The following is a 13,057-nucleotide window of genomic DNA, read 5'->3' as shown; positions in this document are numbered from 1 at the left end:
CCACCTTCAGTTACCACTCAGTTAATCTCTATCAGGAAACTAATTCACTGATTGGATTAATGCTTTCGTAACCCACTCATTTCACCTCTGAATGTTCTTGCATTGTTTCACACATGAGCTTTTGGGAACACCTCACATCCAAAATATAGAATTCCCATAGAATTTCACCATCAATGGGAAAAAGACTACCTATTCCTGAAAGGGGAGACACATGTCAGTGGAGAAAATCCTGGAGGATTCATCAGGTTTAGGATCCTTAAGCTGCAGCCATATCCGGGTCCATCTCAGCGGTCAGGCTCTTACCTCTGTCATACCCCTCATTCTACCAGTGTTGGTTGCCTTTTAATTCCATTCTGGAAATGTCCCTACTAGTCATAGCTGTATCTGCTTTCCTGGGCCTGTGTTGTGTCCCTGGCTCCTCTCCCTCTGTAGTGAAGCAAAAACCCAACCCAGATACTAAACATGTGCTCTGTGCAGTTAGGACACTGTCCAAATACCTTGGCTTTTCTCTACCCTTTATGGGCTGATTTCTTGCTTGCTTCTTGTCTGTCCAGCCACATTCCAAGCTCAGATCATGTTCTTCAGGATGTCCTCCCTTCAACTCTGCCTACACATCTTCTAGGCTTAGGCCAATGACCAGTTGGCCTTCACCCCTCTCTCTCCAAGTCACCCTAGTGTTTTATTCAAGGACACACCACACTCCAGGGCCTTTGACAGTTTCGAGGACATTCCACAGTTGTTCAATGAGTGGTGAGTGAGTGAAAAAATGGAAGGAGGGAAAGATGCCCATCTTGGGTATAGGTATCTTATTCTGTACTACCAGTTTCTGCTTTTGTCCTGAACCAGCAGTGGCATTCTATATCTCTGTTTCCATCTCTAAGCATAGGACTTGGTGCAGGGAAATATATCTTTTCAATCTTTATGTGTGAATTAAGTTAAATAAATTGGTTTTTCAAGTTTTTACAACTTGGAAAGCTACTAGAGGAACATGAACATTCACATGCAGTCAAAAATCACGTTGGGAGAGACTGCAAATGTGGAGAGAATGCCCATCGCTGTAAACTGTCTTCAAAGGGCAACAGTAACCTTTAAAGTATCTGCACAGTTGGCATATGCCAAGCTTACAGAAAACAAACCCAAATCCACTCATCATTTGCTTCAGTGATCCAAGGATTAGTGACATGAACAAAAAGGATGGTGGGCGGAGTTGAGACTGTGTGGGGGGAGAGGACTCTATATAATAAGGACCAAAACTAAGGGGCATAAAACTGAATTTATGTTTACATGAGCTTTCCTAATTCATAATCATATCCCTAATGTGTGGGAAACACCAAAACACACTGATGCTGAAATTTGTCTGGCCCTTGGGGAGGACAGTGGGCCAATGTCTCTGTGGTATAACCTGAATTGCAACCTGCTTTTGGGCACAGATATACCCACCCAAGTCTTCTTTGTTTCATCCACAATCTAAAAGGGCATATCTAGAGCTGCTACATGGCAGTGAAGGGATCACAAACATCAGGTTTGTGCCCAGAACTTCTCTTTCCTTTTCCCACCACCAACACAGGACAGCTCACCTAGATCCTCCTGAAAAAGGCAGGAATGAATGGCTGTGTCGAGTAGAACCGGGTGCAAATCGGAAAGGGTCAAACTCCTGTGGAGAGAACAGAATAGGTGAGGGTCAAGCCCTGCTTCCCACCCATGAGGGGACAGAGTGCCCAGAAATAGGAGCAGGAGGAGGTATCCTCAGAGATTATTCCCTTTCCTTCCCTCAGAACCTCCATACCTCTGGGTTTGGCCACACCTTCGGGTTGTGATGAAGGCCATAAATGGATAGTGAGACAATGATACCTGTAGGCAGATAGGAGATAAAGAGAAGACTTACTGAATCCATGAAGTAGGGCTATGGTCCCTTGGCCAGCAGGGGACCTACAGACCCAAAAGGCCTGGTGCCATAAATCATGTCTTTGAGTAGTATGAGTCAAGTACAAGGAGTTGGGGGAGGGCTTGGCAAAGTCCCTGAGCACAGGTGAGGAGCAGAAAACTACAATTCAGGAAAGAGAAGCAAGAAAACATCGGAGGCTCACAGTTTGTAGTAACTCAAGTGACCACTCACTTCATCAAATGCCTTCCATCAGTCTTTGGAGAATATAAACTAATTCACTTGATATTCACAAACACCTACCAGTTGGAGGCAATTTCACAGTCTCTGAGCAGCAGTGAAATGCAAATGACAGGGAGGTTTTATCTTCATTTTTCAGATGAGGCACCAGAGGCTCAGAGAGGCTAGGTGACCTTTCTATGATCACTCAGCTAAGGTGGGTCAGGGAAGAGGTCAGACCCAATGGTAGTTGAGATAATGGTGTCCTTCTGCCATGAGAGGGGACTCAGATGTAGCCATCAGCTGGTCTTTGCCATCTACCTAAGGTCTCCTCAAAGACAAAACTATATCTGACTCCTGACATGAGTTTCCTGATCTTACTCATTTGCCTTGCCCCAAGGAAAGAACCATGCCTACCTCTATCCCTGTCGTATTCTTTCCCCAACCTCCCCACTTCTCATGAAATGAGAATTTTAGGGCTGAAGTCCTGAAACCACACCTGGAGGCTGTGAATATCCATGTGGAAAAGGTTCAGAGGGTTGAGTTATCATTGTGTTAACTGATGCGTGTGCCCTTTTGCATGTATCACAGTGGAGTTATCTATACATTCTATCAAATATAAAGGATATTTCCAAAAAAATGTGAAAGTGAAGAAATAAATTGTACATGTGCACTGTAATTGTTGAATCAAGAATCAAAACCTGTATAGGCAGAGGAATGAAAAGTTGTGCTCCATTTGTGTGCAATGTGTCAAGATGCATTCTACTGTCATGTACAACTAATTAAAGCAAAAATTTTTTAAAAAGAACCAAAACCTGGAGTGTTGGAATAAAAAATATTAATGTAATCCAAATGGAGGTAACTATAGTCATGAGACCATAGACTCTAAAGGTGATTGAGTGATAGGTAGCCCTGGAGAATAAAAGAAGCTCATGATTCTATTCCAGTGAAAATAAAAGGAAATTGAAAGGATCTTAGGGATGGTTTAAGCCAATGTCCTAGATATAAAAAGTTCTTTTGGTGTTGAAGGGGAATTAATTTTTATTAAATTTTCTTGTGGCCCAGGTAGGTGCCACCACTTTATATGCATCATTCTAACTGAAAAATGAGAAATGATTACTATAAGGAAAGGAAGACACAAATAGGCTCAGAACTGCTGAAGCACATGGGGATTTAGATTCTCCCTTGTCCCTGGGGAGAGCTTAGGTGAATTGAGTCTGAGATGCTCATACCTTTGGGTAAGGAACGTCCATCAGGAAAGGTGATAGGTTTGCTGAGTTTTCTGCCCACAGTTGGTACTGGTGGATAGATCCTCAGGGCCTCCTTGATGCACATGGTGGTATAGGGCATCTGGTCCAGGTGGTCCCTGAGGTGAAGGCCATCCTGAGGGACAGGCAGGGCCCAGGAAGACGAGCACCTTGTCCCTACCAGAGGCAGGGCTCCCCCACCTCTTGAGCTCTCACTCACCAGGTGATGGAGGCTCCATCCCCCAGGAGGCTCTGGACCTCCTCCCTGCACTTCTGCTGATGCTCAGGGTGTGTGGCCAGAGCATAGAAGATCCAGGAGATAGCACTGGCTGTGGTGTCATGGCCCTCAAACATGAAGGTGTCCACCTCGGCACGCAGGTCCTCATCAGACAGGCTGCTCCCATTCTCCATCTGGGGAGGCCATGGATGAGAAGGCAGGGTTTGTCCCTCCCTCTGCTCCTGGGCAAACCCTCAGCCTTCTTCCCACCCATTTACTTTGGCAAACAGGAGGATGTCCAGGAAATCCAAGTGCCTCTTCTTCTTGATCTTCTCCAGCTCTCCCTCATCCTTCAATTGAGCTTTCCTCTGCCTGATCACTTGGTCTGTCTCAGGTTAATAATTACCAGACAAAATCAAGGGCTATAGCAACTACCAGGAGCCATGTGTGCCACCTTCCCCAATCTGGGTGCCCTATAGAGCACAGGATGCATTTGGGAGCGGGTGTGTAGGCCAGCAGTGGGAGTTCAGCACCATTTGATGCAGGTCAGCACTGCTTTCAGGAGCACAGCACGTGGAGACTCTGCATGAGCTCCTGGAATGGGTCTCATTTCACATTACCAACGTGAGGGCATCGGCGACCACTTCCACGCGGCCTCACCCCCTAACATTTTGGCTCCCAACACTTGCACTAGGGAAGTACCCAGCATGAATGTGTTCCAAGTCCTTCAGGGGCACCAGGAGACCTGGCTGTGCCTGAGGAGTTATTCCCAGCTCCTTTGGGCTAAGCCTGGTAAAGGAGGAGAAACAGTAGGAGAAGACAAAACCTGTGTGCTTATGGGCAATCTGGCAGGCATGGTTGGTCCAGCGACCAGCAGAGGTCAGTCTATAGATGATGTCATTCTGATGAAAGGCATTCCGCACACGAGAAGGTATCAAGTAGCCCAGGTCACTAATAGCCTTGATGTAGGACTGGGAATTCCTGAGGGAGAGCATGCACAACAGACTGATGATAGGGAGGTCTGACCTAGAGGTAGAAAGGACTCTGAGATGAAATTTATTATGTGGTGGATACAGGCAACACCGAGACATGGGACTTTAGAAGGTGCCATGAGCAGTCAGACTTCCACCTGTGTTGGGATTAGGGTTCTGTGACTGGTACAGGGTTGAGTTTGCTCAGGAATTAGAATTTGGCCTGGGGCTGGGGTCATAATCTGTCTTTTTGTGAAGGTAAGCTTCCAAGTCTTTCTACCTGCCTCTCAGGTGAGTCCCCACCACTTGGTAAGAACAAGGACCCTATAGCTGAAAGCTTGTCACTGACCTGTCCAGCTGAACATTGTATTGATAACTGAAGGCACACTTCATGATGGAGTCCAGAGTCATCAAAGAGATGTCTTGAGAGATCTCAAATGAGTCCCAGTTGGTAAGCTTCTCCCACTTGTTCTGAGGTTGCAAAGGTACACTGATCTCAGTCCTCTCAGAATGCATGTTCTGTAAGGCTCAGCCCTCTGAGTGTCTAAGTATTCTGATGGAATTTCTTCATGTCATGAAGCAGATGTATGCAAGCAAGTTCAGGCTCTAAAGCAAGTATTTGTATTTTGTCACAAACTTTTATTATAAAGTTAAATATATATTCTCATAATGGTATTGCTTTGGTTTGAATTTAAGGAAGAAGTTATTATGAAATTGTCTTTTGCTAAGTCAGAAAACATTTTTTTTTTGGAGAATAAAGGGGAGGAGTACCCTGCTTTTCTGAGACCTGAGCTAGTCCAGAGGGCCAAGTAAGAAGATCCCATTTGAGGGTATAAAAGTTTGCAGCATTATGACTCCTAAAGAGAGAGCATGTGACTTCAGGAACTTCAATTCCTTTTCCTTTGACAAACTTCTGCTGAGCATATATAGGTAATAAAAACATCAGCTTTGGTGAAAGGTGATGACATAATAGGGTGTTTGTGAGAAGTGGGAGCTGGTGTCCATTTCAGTGCATGCATTATGCCAGTCCATGCAAAGGCCAAACAGAAGCCCTAGGCACTCAGGCCAGAGCATGACTGAATTGTATCCTGGGAAGTGCACCTGCCACTGAAGATGCCATTGCCCAGGCCAGCCAGGGATAGGTAGTCCTGCTGTCTGATACAACTGACTATTCTTCTAATCTACCGTGCCGAAGGCTTAGAAATGGGAGGTGGAGTCTATATCCGCTATGATGCTCTCTGTCTTGCACCATAAGGAAAGTGTGACTCTATCCTGATACATGGGTCCTCTGTGAACTACTTTTGAGGAACTCTTCTCACAGTAATGGTCTCAGAGAATTTCTCCATGTGACTGATGGCTGTGGAATCTGAATATGTACTGTGAGTGGATGAATGGAAATGAAAGAGAGAGAGAAAGAGAGAGAGAGAGAGAGAGAGACTGACTCACCAGCATCACTCTGACAGAGTCAGCCATGATTCCCAGGTAGGGCTTCAGGATGTCATAGTGAAAGGCTGGGGTCAACATCCGGCGGTGCTGGAACCATGTCTGCCCATTCAACAGGAGCAAGCCATACCCTGGGTCATACATGGTTGTGTGCATGAGTGAGTGGTCAATAGGATCAGAGGGAGACTGGGACAATTTGAGAGAAACAGATGGTGGGAGAAGAAGATCCAGATTGCAGAACTTCTTTGAACAAAGACAGTAATGACTGGCACTTTCCAGAAATATGAATTTCCCAATTGGGCTAGTGTATCTGATGTGATTATGACAGCTGTGAGGTAATTGTTAAAGGAGTTGAGAACAGGGTGAGGAGAGGCGTAAATAAATATCAGACTGAAAATATTTGGAGATAATTAGAAGGCAATGTATAAAGAGCTGAGCCTCAGGAGGGCTTTCAGCTGCATGAGGAAGTGGTGAGGTTCTAGTTAGAAGAAAAGAAATGAGGCTTGATTTAGGGAGGGGTCATCATATTATATCAACTCTTATTCTCTGTGAATCAGAGAGAGAGAGAGAGAGAGATCTTGCTGAGAGTGACTGGGGAGGAACTAGGTTTAGATATACATACCAATCCAGGGAGCCAGGAATCTGTAAGTAGTTTTAGCTTTGGAGTCTGAAAGCAAAGGAAAGACTTTTCAGAAAAGTATCAGTGACCAAATAAGGTAGCCTATAGGCAAGTGTGATTGAGGCATGGTCTGCCATGAGTTCTTGGTGACTCTCAGTTAGCAGTGTGTTGATCACTTCCCACTGGGTCCCAAGCCTTCAGTCTCTGCCCTGATAGTCAGTTGGGCTCAGGAAGGTAGGCTCTGGAGACTAGTCACTGAACACCCCCTGCCCTGTAATGAAGATTTGAAGTGTAGAACATGACCTTAATGACAAGGAGGAAGACAGCAGAGCCTTGTGGATTTTCTACAATGGGTAGTCAGTCTTTCTATGACACAGGACAGGGAGGGATATAGTCACTGTGGATATAAGGTTCATTTTTAACATCTGGGGGGCAATTTGTGTTATAGATCAGGTCAATTTGGTTTACAAAATTGAAAAGCAATAAAAGAAAAACAATTTTGGTGCTGCATAGCTGTTTTATTAAACATTCAGCAGTCAGAATAATATATAATTGCTGCCTTTGGACAGGGTTGTGGCGTGGGTAAAGGGCTAGAAGAGGGTTCACACATTTAAATTGCCACTTTTTTTCTGGAACTTTATAGACACAGTGTATGTACCCAGGAGAAAAGAGCTGCTGCTGACGGGATGGGATTTCATTCTCACCTGATCTCCCCAGAATCATCTTCATGTAGTCAGGATCATAAACCATGAAGAAGATCCTACTTCCCCATACCCATCGAGGACAGGCACTTGGGAATTTCTCTACCCATTTCAGCAGCAGTTGCAGTTCCTGGTCCATTTGGGTCTGTCATCAAGTGAAATAAAATCAAATATGTTTTCCTTAAAATTCCATTTTTGGAGTAGGAATGTAAGGTTTAACAGCTATGGGAAGGTTGGGCTGGATAGATCAGAGTCAGACTATTTGTGAGGACCTGTGTTCTAGTCCAGACCCTTGCTGTCTCCCTATCTATAGGCTCTCATTCAGAACTTCCCTTAGAACCTTACATACAGTAAATACTCAATAAACAATATTCAGGGATGGACTCCAAGGTGCACAAAACTCCTTCACACATTTTCATTATAGTTTGATTGTGTTCTTCACAATTTCATACATTAAATTGCTAACCCTTAATACCTCAAAAAGTGATGTTAGTTGAATGTAGGATTTTTATAGAGGTAATCAAAGTGAAGTGAGTTTATTGGGGTGGGCCCTCATTCAGCATGACTGTGGTCCTTATAAAAAGAGGAATTTGGGATATAGCAGTATGTGCAGAGAGAAGACAATGTGAAGGGAAATAGGGAGAAGATGGCCAAAGACTCAGGTCAGCAATAAGTACCTCCTTCAGAGCCCATGAAGAAAACAGCCTTGTCAACACCGTGAACTTGGATAATACATTTCTGTTGTATGTGTTCTCAGTCTGTGGTTCTTTGTAATAGAGCCCTATCAACCTGGTACAATTATACAATGTTTAAGGCATTCCTGAGGTCAGGGAGGGAACATTAGGTTTATCCTGAAGAATGAGGAAACCAATATTAGATGATATGCCCACGTGATTGCATTAAAACCAAACCTGCTGACCCCAGAGTGTCCTTTCCCTGTGTTCCCACAGTTCTTGGTTGTTGATTTATTATCATATTTCAATTCAATCTTTTAATCCGAGGCCCTGTGCTGACAAATTTGGCTTCAATATCTGTCATCTCCATGTTTTCAGAGACCAGCATACAGCATGGCTCGTGGTAATTATGTCTTATTTTTGAAGAAATGAATAAGTGCATGAAGGAATCAATGAGTTCATGTGGAAGAATGAATGGTGAGTCTTCATTAGAATTCTTGTTGCCAGGGACAGGTATAATCTTGGGCTAATGTAAGAAAAAGAAAAAGGAAAAAAAAAGAAGGTTGGGGCATTGAGGTACTGAGTGAAGTCCAAGTACCAGGGCAACCAGCATGGAGAAGAGACAGAACTAGAGACTCTGAGCTGCCAGTCCTCTGAGTCTCTTGCATTCGTTCATCTGGCAAATATTTGTTGAGGCCCTGCTGTGTTCCATGACTTTTCTAGAAGCTTGTGATAAAGCCATGAACCAACAGAAATACTCCTTGCTTTTGTGCAACTGAGGTTCACATGGTGACCAGGGCTACCCTTCCTGTGCTGACAAATCTCCATGTTACCACAGGTCACGTCTGTGTGGTGTGCTGAGTCCTCTTCTGAAAATCTGATTGTGATGATATAGCCACAGGGTCCACCTAGTCCTCTCAAGTGTGGCTAGCATTGCAGAAAGCTCTTAGGATTCACCTACTGGGGGAATAGAAGGGGGAGATAGTAGAAAGAAGGGGGAGATAGGTAGAGGTGTGCAAAAGTTTTTTCCACAGTCAATAAGTGAGTATATGAACAAGTAGAAGGAAGTATGGATTCATTCTTTTTTTATTGGATAACTACTTGATGAGAACTTACTTTGTATGAATTGCCTTCTTGGAGCTAGGGATAATCAGTGAACAAATACAGTTTCTGCTATCATGTAGCTTATGTTCTAGTGGAGTAAGTCTGGGACAGTCAATCCTGACTTGAACTGAGAATTGTCCTGCTTAAATTCCTGAAGAAGGCTACTCTATATTCTCCTGTCATTTCCTTATAGAAGCTTCTTTTGTCCTTTAATCTAGTATGGAGCCTGGTTAGTGAGAGCCCTTACCCTCCAGTTATATGGCTGTGTCCCCTGCAGGGACCTGGGGGACTCTGTTCAGCACTGTTATGCATTCATTTGGATTGCTTGGTACCCAAGGTAGTCTGCTGCATGCTAATGCTGCTCTGGGTACTGTCATTGGTTAAACCTAACTACACATAGCATTCAAGTTCCTAACTTAGGTAGCAGAGCTAGTTAATAAATGACAATCTCTATAAGACTAGAAATATTTTTCTATAACTGTTATTAGCTAACGCAAGTTGAAAGGTAACTCAGGACTGTAATATTATTTATGTAAATGATATTATCTATTTGTCAAGTCTACAAATAATCTAACGTGTATCAGTGTAATGGAAATTTCCCTGGAGAAGTCGTTAATGGGTCATCATATCAGCAGCTAGTTCTGAAAAAAAAATCATTCAGTTGGTGACACCTACATCAAACAAAAGTTCACAATGTTTCAAAATCAACAAATAATCTAGAAGTTTTTGGTATAGCAATTTGCATAATCAATCTGAGTATTTCTCTATGGCCAATTCTAATGGTTCCTATATTTGGTTCCCCATATGCTGATAATTATTTGGCATCCTCATAGAAAGTGGTAGCTCTGTGTACCTCACCTCCAAGGTTGCCAGTAGTTGCTCCTTTCTCTCCTCCTAGTGACTCCATACCTATACCAGGCTATGAAGGGCTTTGTAGTACAGGGAGGGGATGATTGGCTTGGTTCTAAGGATATCACAGTCAGGGTGTGTGGGAGGAGATTGGAGAGGTTAACAGGTCATGTTTAATGAATAAGTAAAAAATTAGTACTACTCAATTGCCGGTAATCCTGTCTCCTTCATTCATTCATACCACTGTTAGGGTTTCAGCTCTGAATCACCCATTCTGGAAAATTCCTTAGTTTTAGGCAAACCAAATCAGTTTGTCCCTCCTCTGGATATCATTCACCCATCACAGAGGATTGACTACTTTCTTGTGGACAGACACATTCTGAGATTCATGTCCATTGTCACCATACACCAAGAACTCCATAGGGCAGAGATTCCATAATACTAATGTCTGTGATCCCGGGCAACCTCAGGCCAGGTACAGAGGACAGCATTGAGTGGCCAAGGCAGGGAAGCCTTATTCTTTGAGAACAGATGAGAGAACTAAGGGTGCTCAATCTGAAGAGGAGACTCAAAAAGGAACCACAGAGTTTCTAGGATAGATGGCAGATCTGCATAGGGAAGGAGCATGAGACAGAGCTGAGTTAACAGCATTACAGGATTCTTGTGAGGGATGAGCTCACCTGAGAGGTGAGCTAGGTGTTCCCTGGAGGCCATGTCTGCTGGTCACACAAGAGGCTTTGCCCTGTGAACCTGTTGACTAGGCTCTGAGAGCTCTGGCCTCCCTGCCCTCCTACTCCCTTCCTCCTTGTTCCTACCTTGTGCCCAAAGAGCCAGTGGGAGGGCGGGGATGGGAACTGCTGGGTGGCTTTGAGCAGCCATTGCCTGCGCAGGTAGAACTGGGCTGCCTTGAACAGCAGCAGAAGCAGGCAGAGCAGGGAGGCCAGCTGGAGGAACCCAAAGATGCCACCCTGGAGTCTGAAGAAGCTCAGTGCAGAGACGCTCATGGTGCAGCAGCTTCTAGATTATTTGCTATTTCTTAGTGTCACTGAACACCCACCTGACCTACTCTGCCTCTGCCTGGAAATATATCCCTCCTACCTGTGGGAGGGAGAAAGTAGAGGGCGGAGCTTGACCTCAGAGTCCAGAGTTGGTTAATATGAAAGATCCACCGTGGAAGACAGGAATTTTGGTCAGCTGATAGTGATAAGGGTCATACGTATACTATTTTCCCTCTCTTCCTTTCACTCATAAATATTTATTTATTCATTTATCTGTTGACCACTTTCCCTGTTTTTTTCTTTTTTTAATTTGAAAGCGAGATTATTTTTTATTTGTACACAGTAACAGTACAGTGTGATATTTCAGCACACGGATGCAGCGTGTACTAATTCTACAAGGGTACTTATCATTCCCATCTCCTTTAACATTTATCTTTTCTTTCTCTTTTCCGTTGACAAAGTTTTATTTTTTTTTAATATCAAACAAGATTATCATACAAAAATAGCTATTCTACTAAAGCACTGTCTAAAGTGGGGGTCTCCATGCCCTGGGCCTCTTCCCAAACATCATGGCTTTGACTGCTGATCTACTGCCCCGGCAGAGAGTTCCTGGAGTTCACTTAAGAAGTTTGGCACCTGCGTATTTGCTTTAGAATCACCAATGTCAAGTTCTCTTAGTAGATGGTGAGTGACCCTCAGTGAGACTGCAGAGCACCTAAAGTATCTATCTCGTGGGTAGCTTAGTGCTTCCTGGTGTCCAGGGCTGTGGTGAATGAGTGTCTTGCATTGCTCCGTGAAGCATTCAGCCACTTCTTGAGGGGGCTGAGCATGCTCATGTGGGCTCTGGGCACATTTGCCAGCTCCTACTGCCTCTGATGGAAGAAGTCTTAGCTTCAGCTCACAAGCCTTTTCTTGTAGCTTCTCCCTTCCTTGGCACATTATCAATGAATTCTTTGGTTCCCCTCCTTTGAACTGAGCGTGCCTGTTCTCCATCCCATGCTATCTTTACTTTTCTGGAGCAGGTAGGGTTTCCTTCTGCCTTTACACACCTCCCACTGGCTTTTAACCCCTCTGCTGCAGGAGCCCTTTTGGTCATGTTCTTCATGTACTGCAAGCAAGGATGCTTGACCACTCTCTGACCTCACACTCCTTTCCTTTTGTCTTGGTGCCAAGGGGAGTGTTGGAACAGATCACAGAAGCCTTCTCAGCCGTGACCTGGGACATCCTCAGTTTCCCTCTTCCCCCCATCCTTCCTAGCCTGTAGTGACTACTGTTTTACACTCTACTTCTATGAAACCAACATCTTAGCTATAATCAATAAATGGACTAAAGAACTGATCAGACACTGCACAGAAGAAGAAATTCTGTCGATAAACAAATATATGAAAAAATGTTTGACATCACTAGCAACTAGAGAAATGCAAATCAAAACTACACTGAGATTTCATCTCACTCTAGTCAGAAGGGCAACAATGAAGAACACAAGTAACAATAAATGTTGGCAAGGGTGTGGGGGAAAAGGCACACTCATACATTGCTGGTGGGACTGCAAATGGGTGCAGCTACTCTGGAAAGCAGTATGGAGACCCCTCAGAAAACTTGGAATGAAACCACCATTTGGCCCAGTTATCCCACTCCTGGGTATATACCAAAAGGACTTAAAATCAGCATACTACAGTGATGTAGCCACATCAATATTTATAGTGGTTGAATTCACAATTGAGCTAAGCTTTGGAATCAACCTAGGTGCCCTTCAACAAGTGAATGGATAAAGAAAATGTGGTCTATATACACAATGGAATATCACTCAGTCATAAAAAGAATGACTTCATGATATTTTCAGGTAAATAGATGGATCTGGAAACTATTATGCTAAGTGAAATATTCCAATCCCCAAAAACCACAGGTCAAATGTTCTTTCTGATATGTAGATGCTAACACACAAAAACGCGGGATGAAGAAGCATAGAATTTCAATAGATTAGACAAAGGGGAATGAAGAGAAAGGGGGGACAGGATTAGGAAAGACAATGGAAAGTATCTGACTTAAATTTCCTATATACATATACAAATACACAACAGTGAATCTCAGGTATAATCACAAGACTAGGATCCTAATTAGAATAAGAGTGTA

At 43.8% G+C, this 13,057-nt stretch overlaps 1 protein-coding gene across 1 annotated transcript in view; it reads right to left on the bottom strand.

Moving 5' to 3' along the window:
* LOC308657129 (cytochrome P450 4A6-like) overlaps positions 1–10,930 on the bottom strand; it is a gene marked incomplete at both ends in the record, with an annotated part of 42,392 nt that extends 31,462 nt beyond the window's left edge. Inside the window, 11 exons of the mRNA XM_081308591.1 lie at positions 1,578–1,654; positions 1,787–1,851; positions 3,334–3,467; positions 3,569–3,759; positions 3,844–3,950; positions 4,392–4,546; positions 4,886–5,007; positions 5,983–6,110; positions 6,602–6,646; positions 7,303–7,444; positions 10,742–10,930. Coding sequence (XP_081164717.1) covers positions 1,578–1,654; positions 1,787–1,851; positions 3,334–3,467; positions 3,569–3,759; positions 3,844–3,950; positions 4,392–4,546; positions 4,886–5,007; positions 5,983–6,110; positions 6,602–6,646; positions 7,303–7,444; positions 10,742–10,930 — 1,355 coding nt within the window. The remainder of the gene's footprint in view (positions 1–1,577; positions 1,655–1,786; positions 1,852–3,333; positions 3,468–3,568; positions 3,760–3,843; positions 3,951–4,391; positions 4,547–4,885; positions 5,008–5,982; positions 6,111–6,601; positions 6,647–7,302; positions 7,445–10,741) is intronic.
* Positions 10,931–13,057: the final 2,127 nt, after the last annotated feature.

Source organism: Spermophilus citellus (assembly GCF_964194105.1).
Source record: "Spermophilus citellus genome assembly, chromosome: 9".
In the NCBI taxonomy this organism is placed as follows: domain Eukaryota; kingdom Metazoa; phylum Chordata; class Mammalia; order Rodentia; family Sciuridae; genus Spermophilus; species Spermophilus citellus.
The sequence above is the reverse complement of the archived record's forward strand: the minus strand, read 5'-3'. Positions and strand labels throughout refer to the sequence as shown.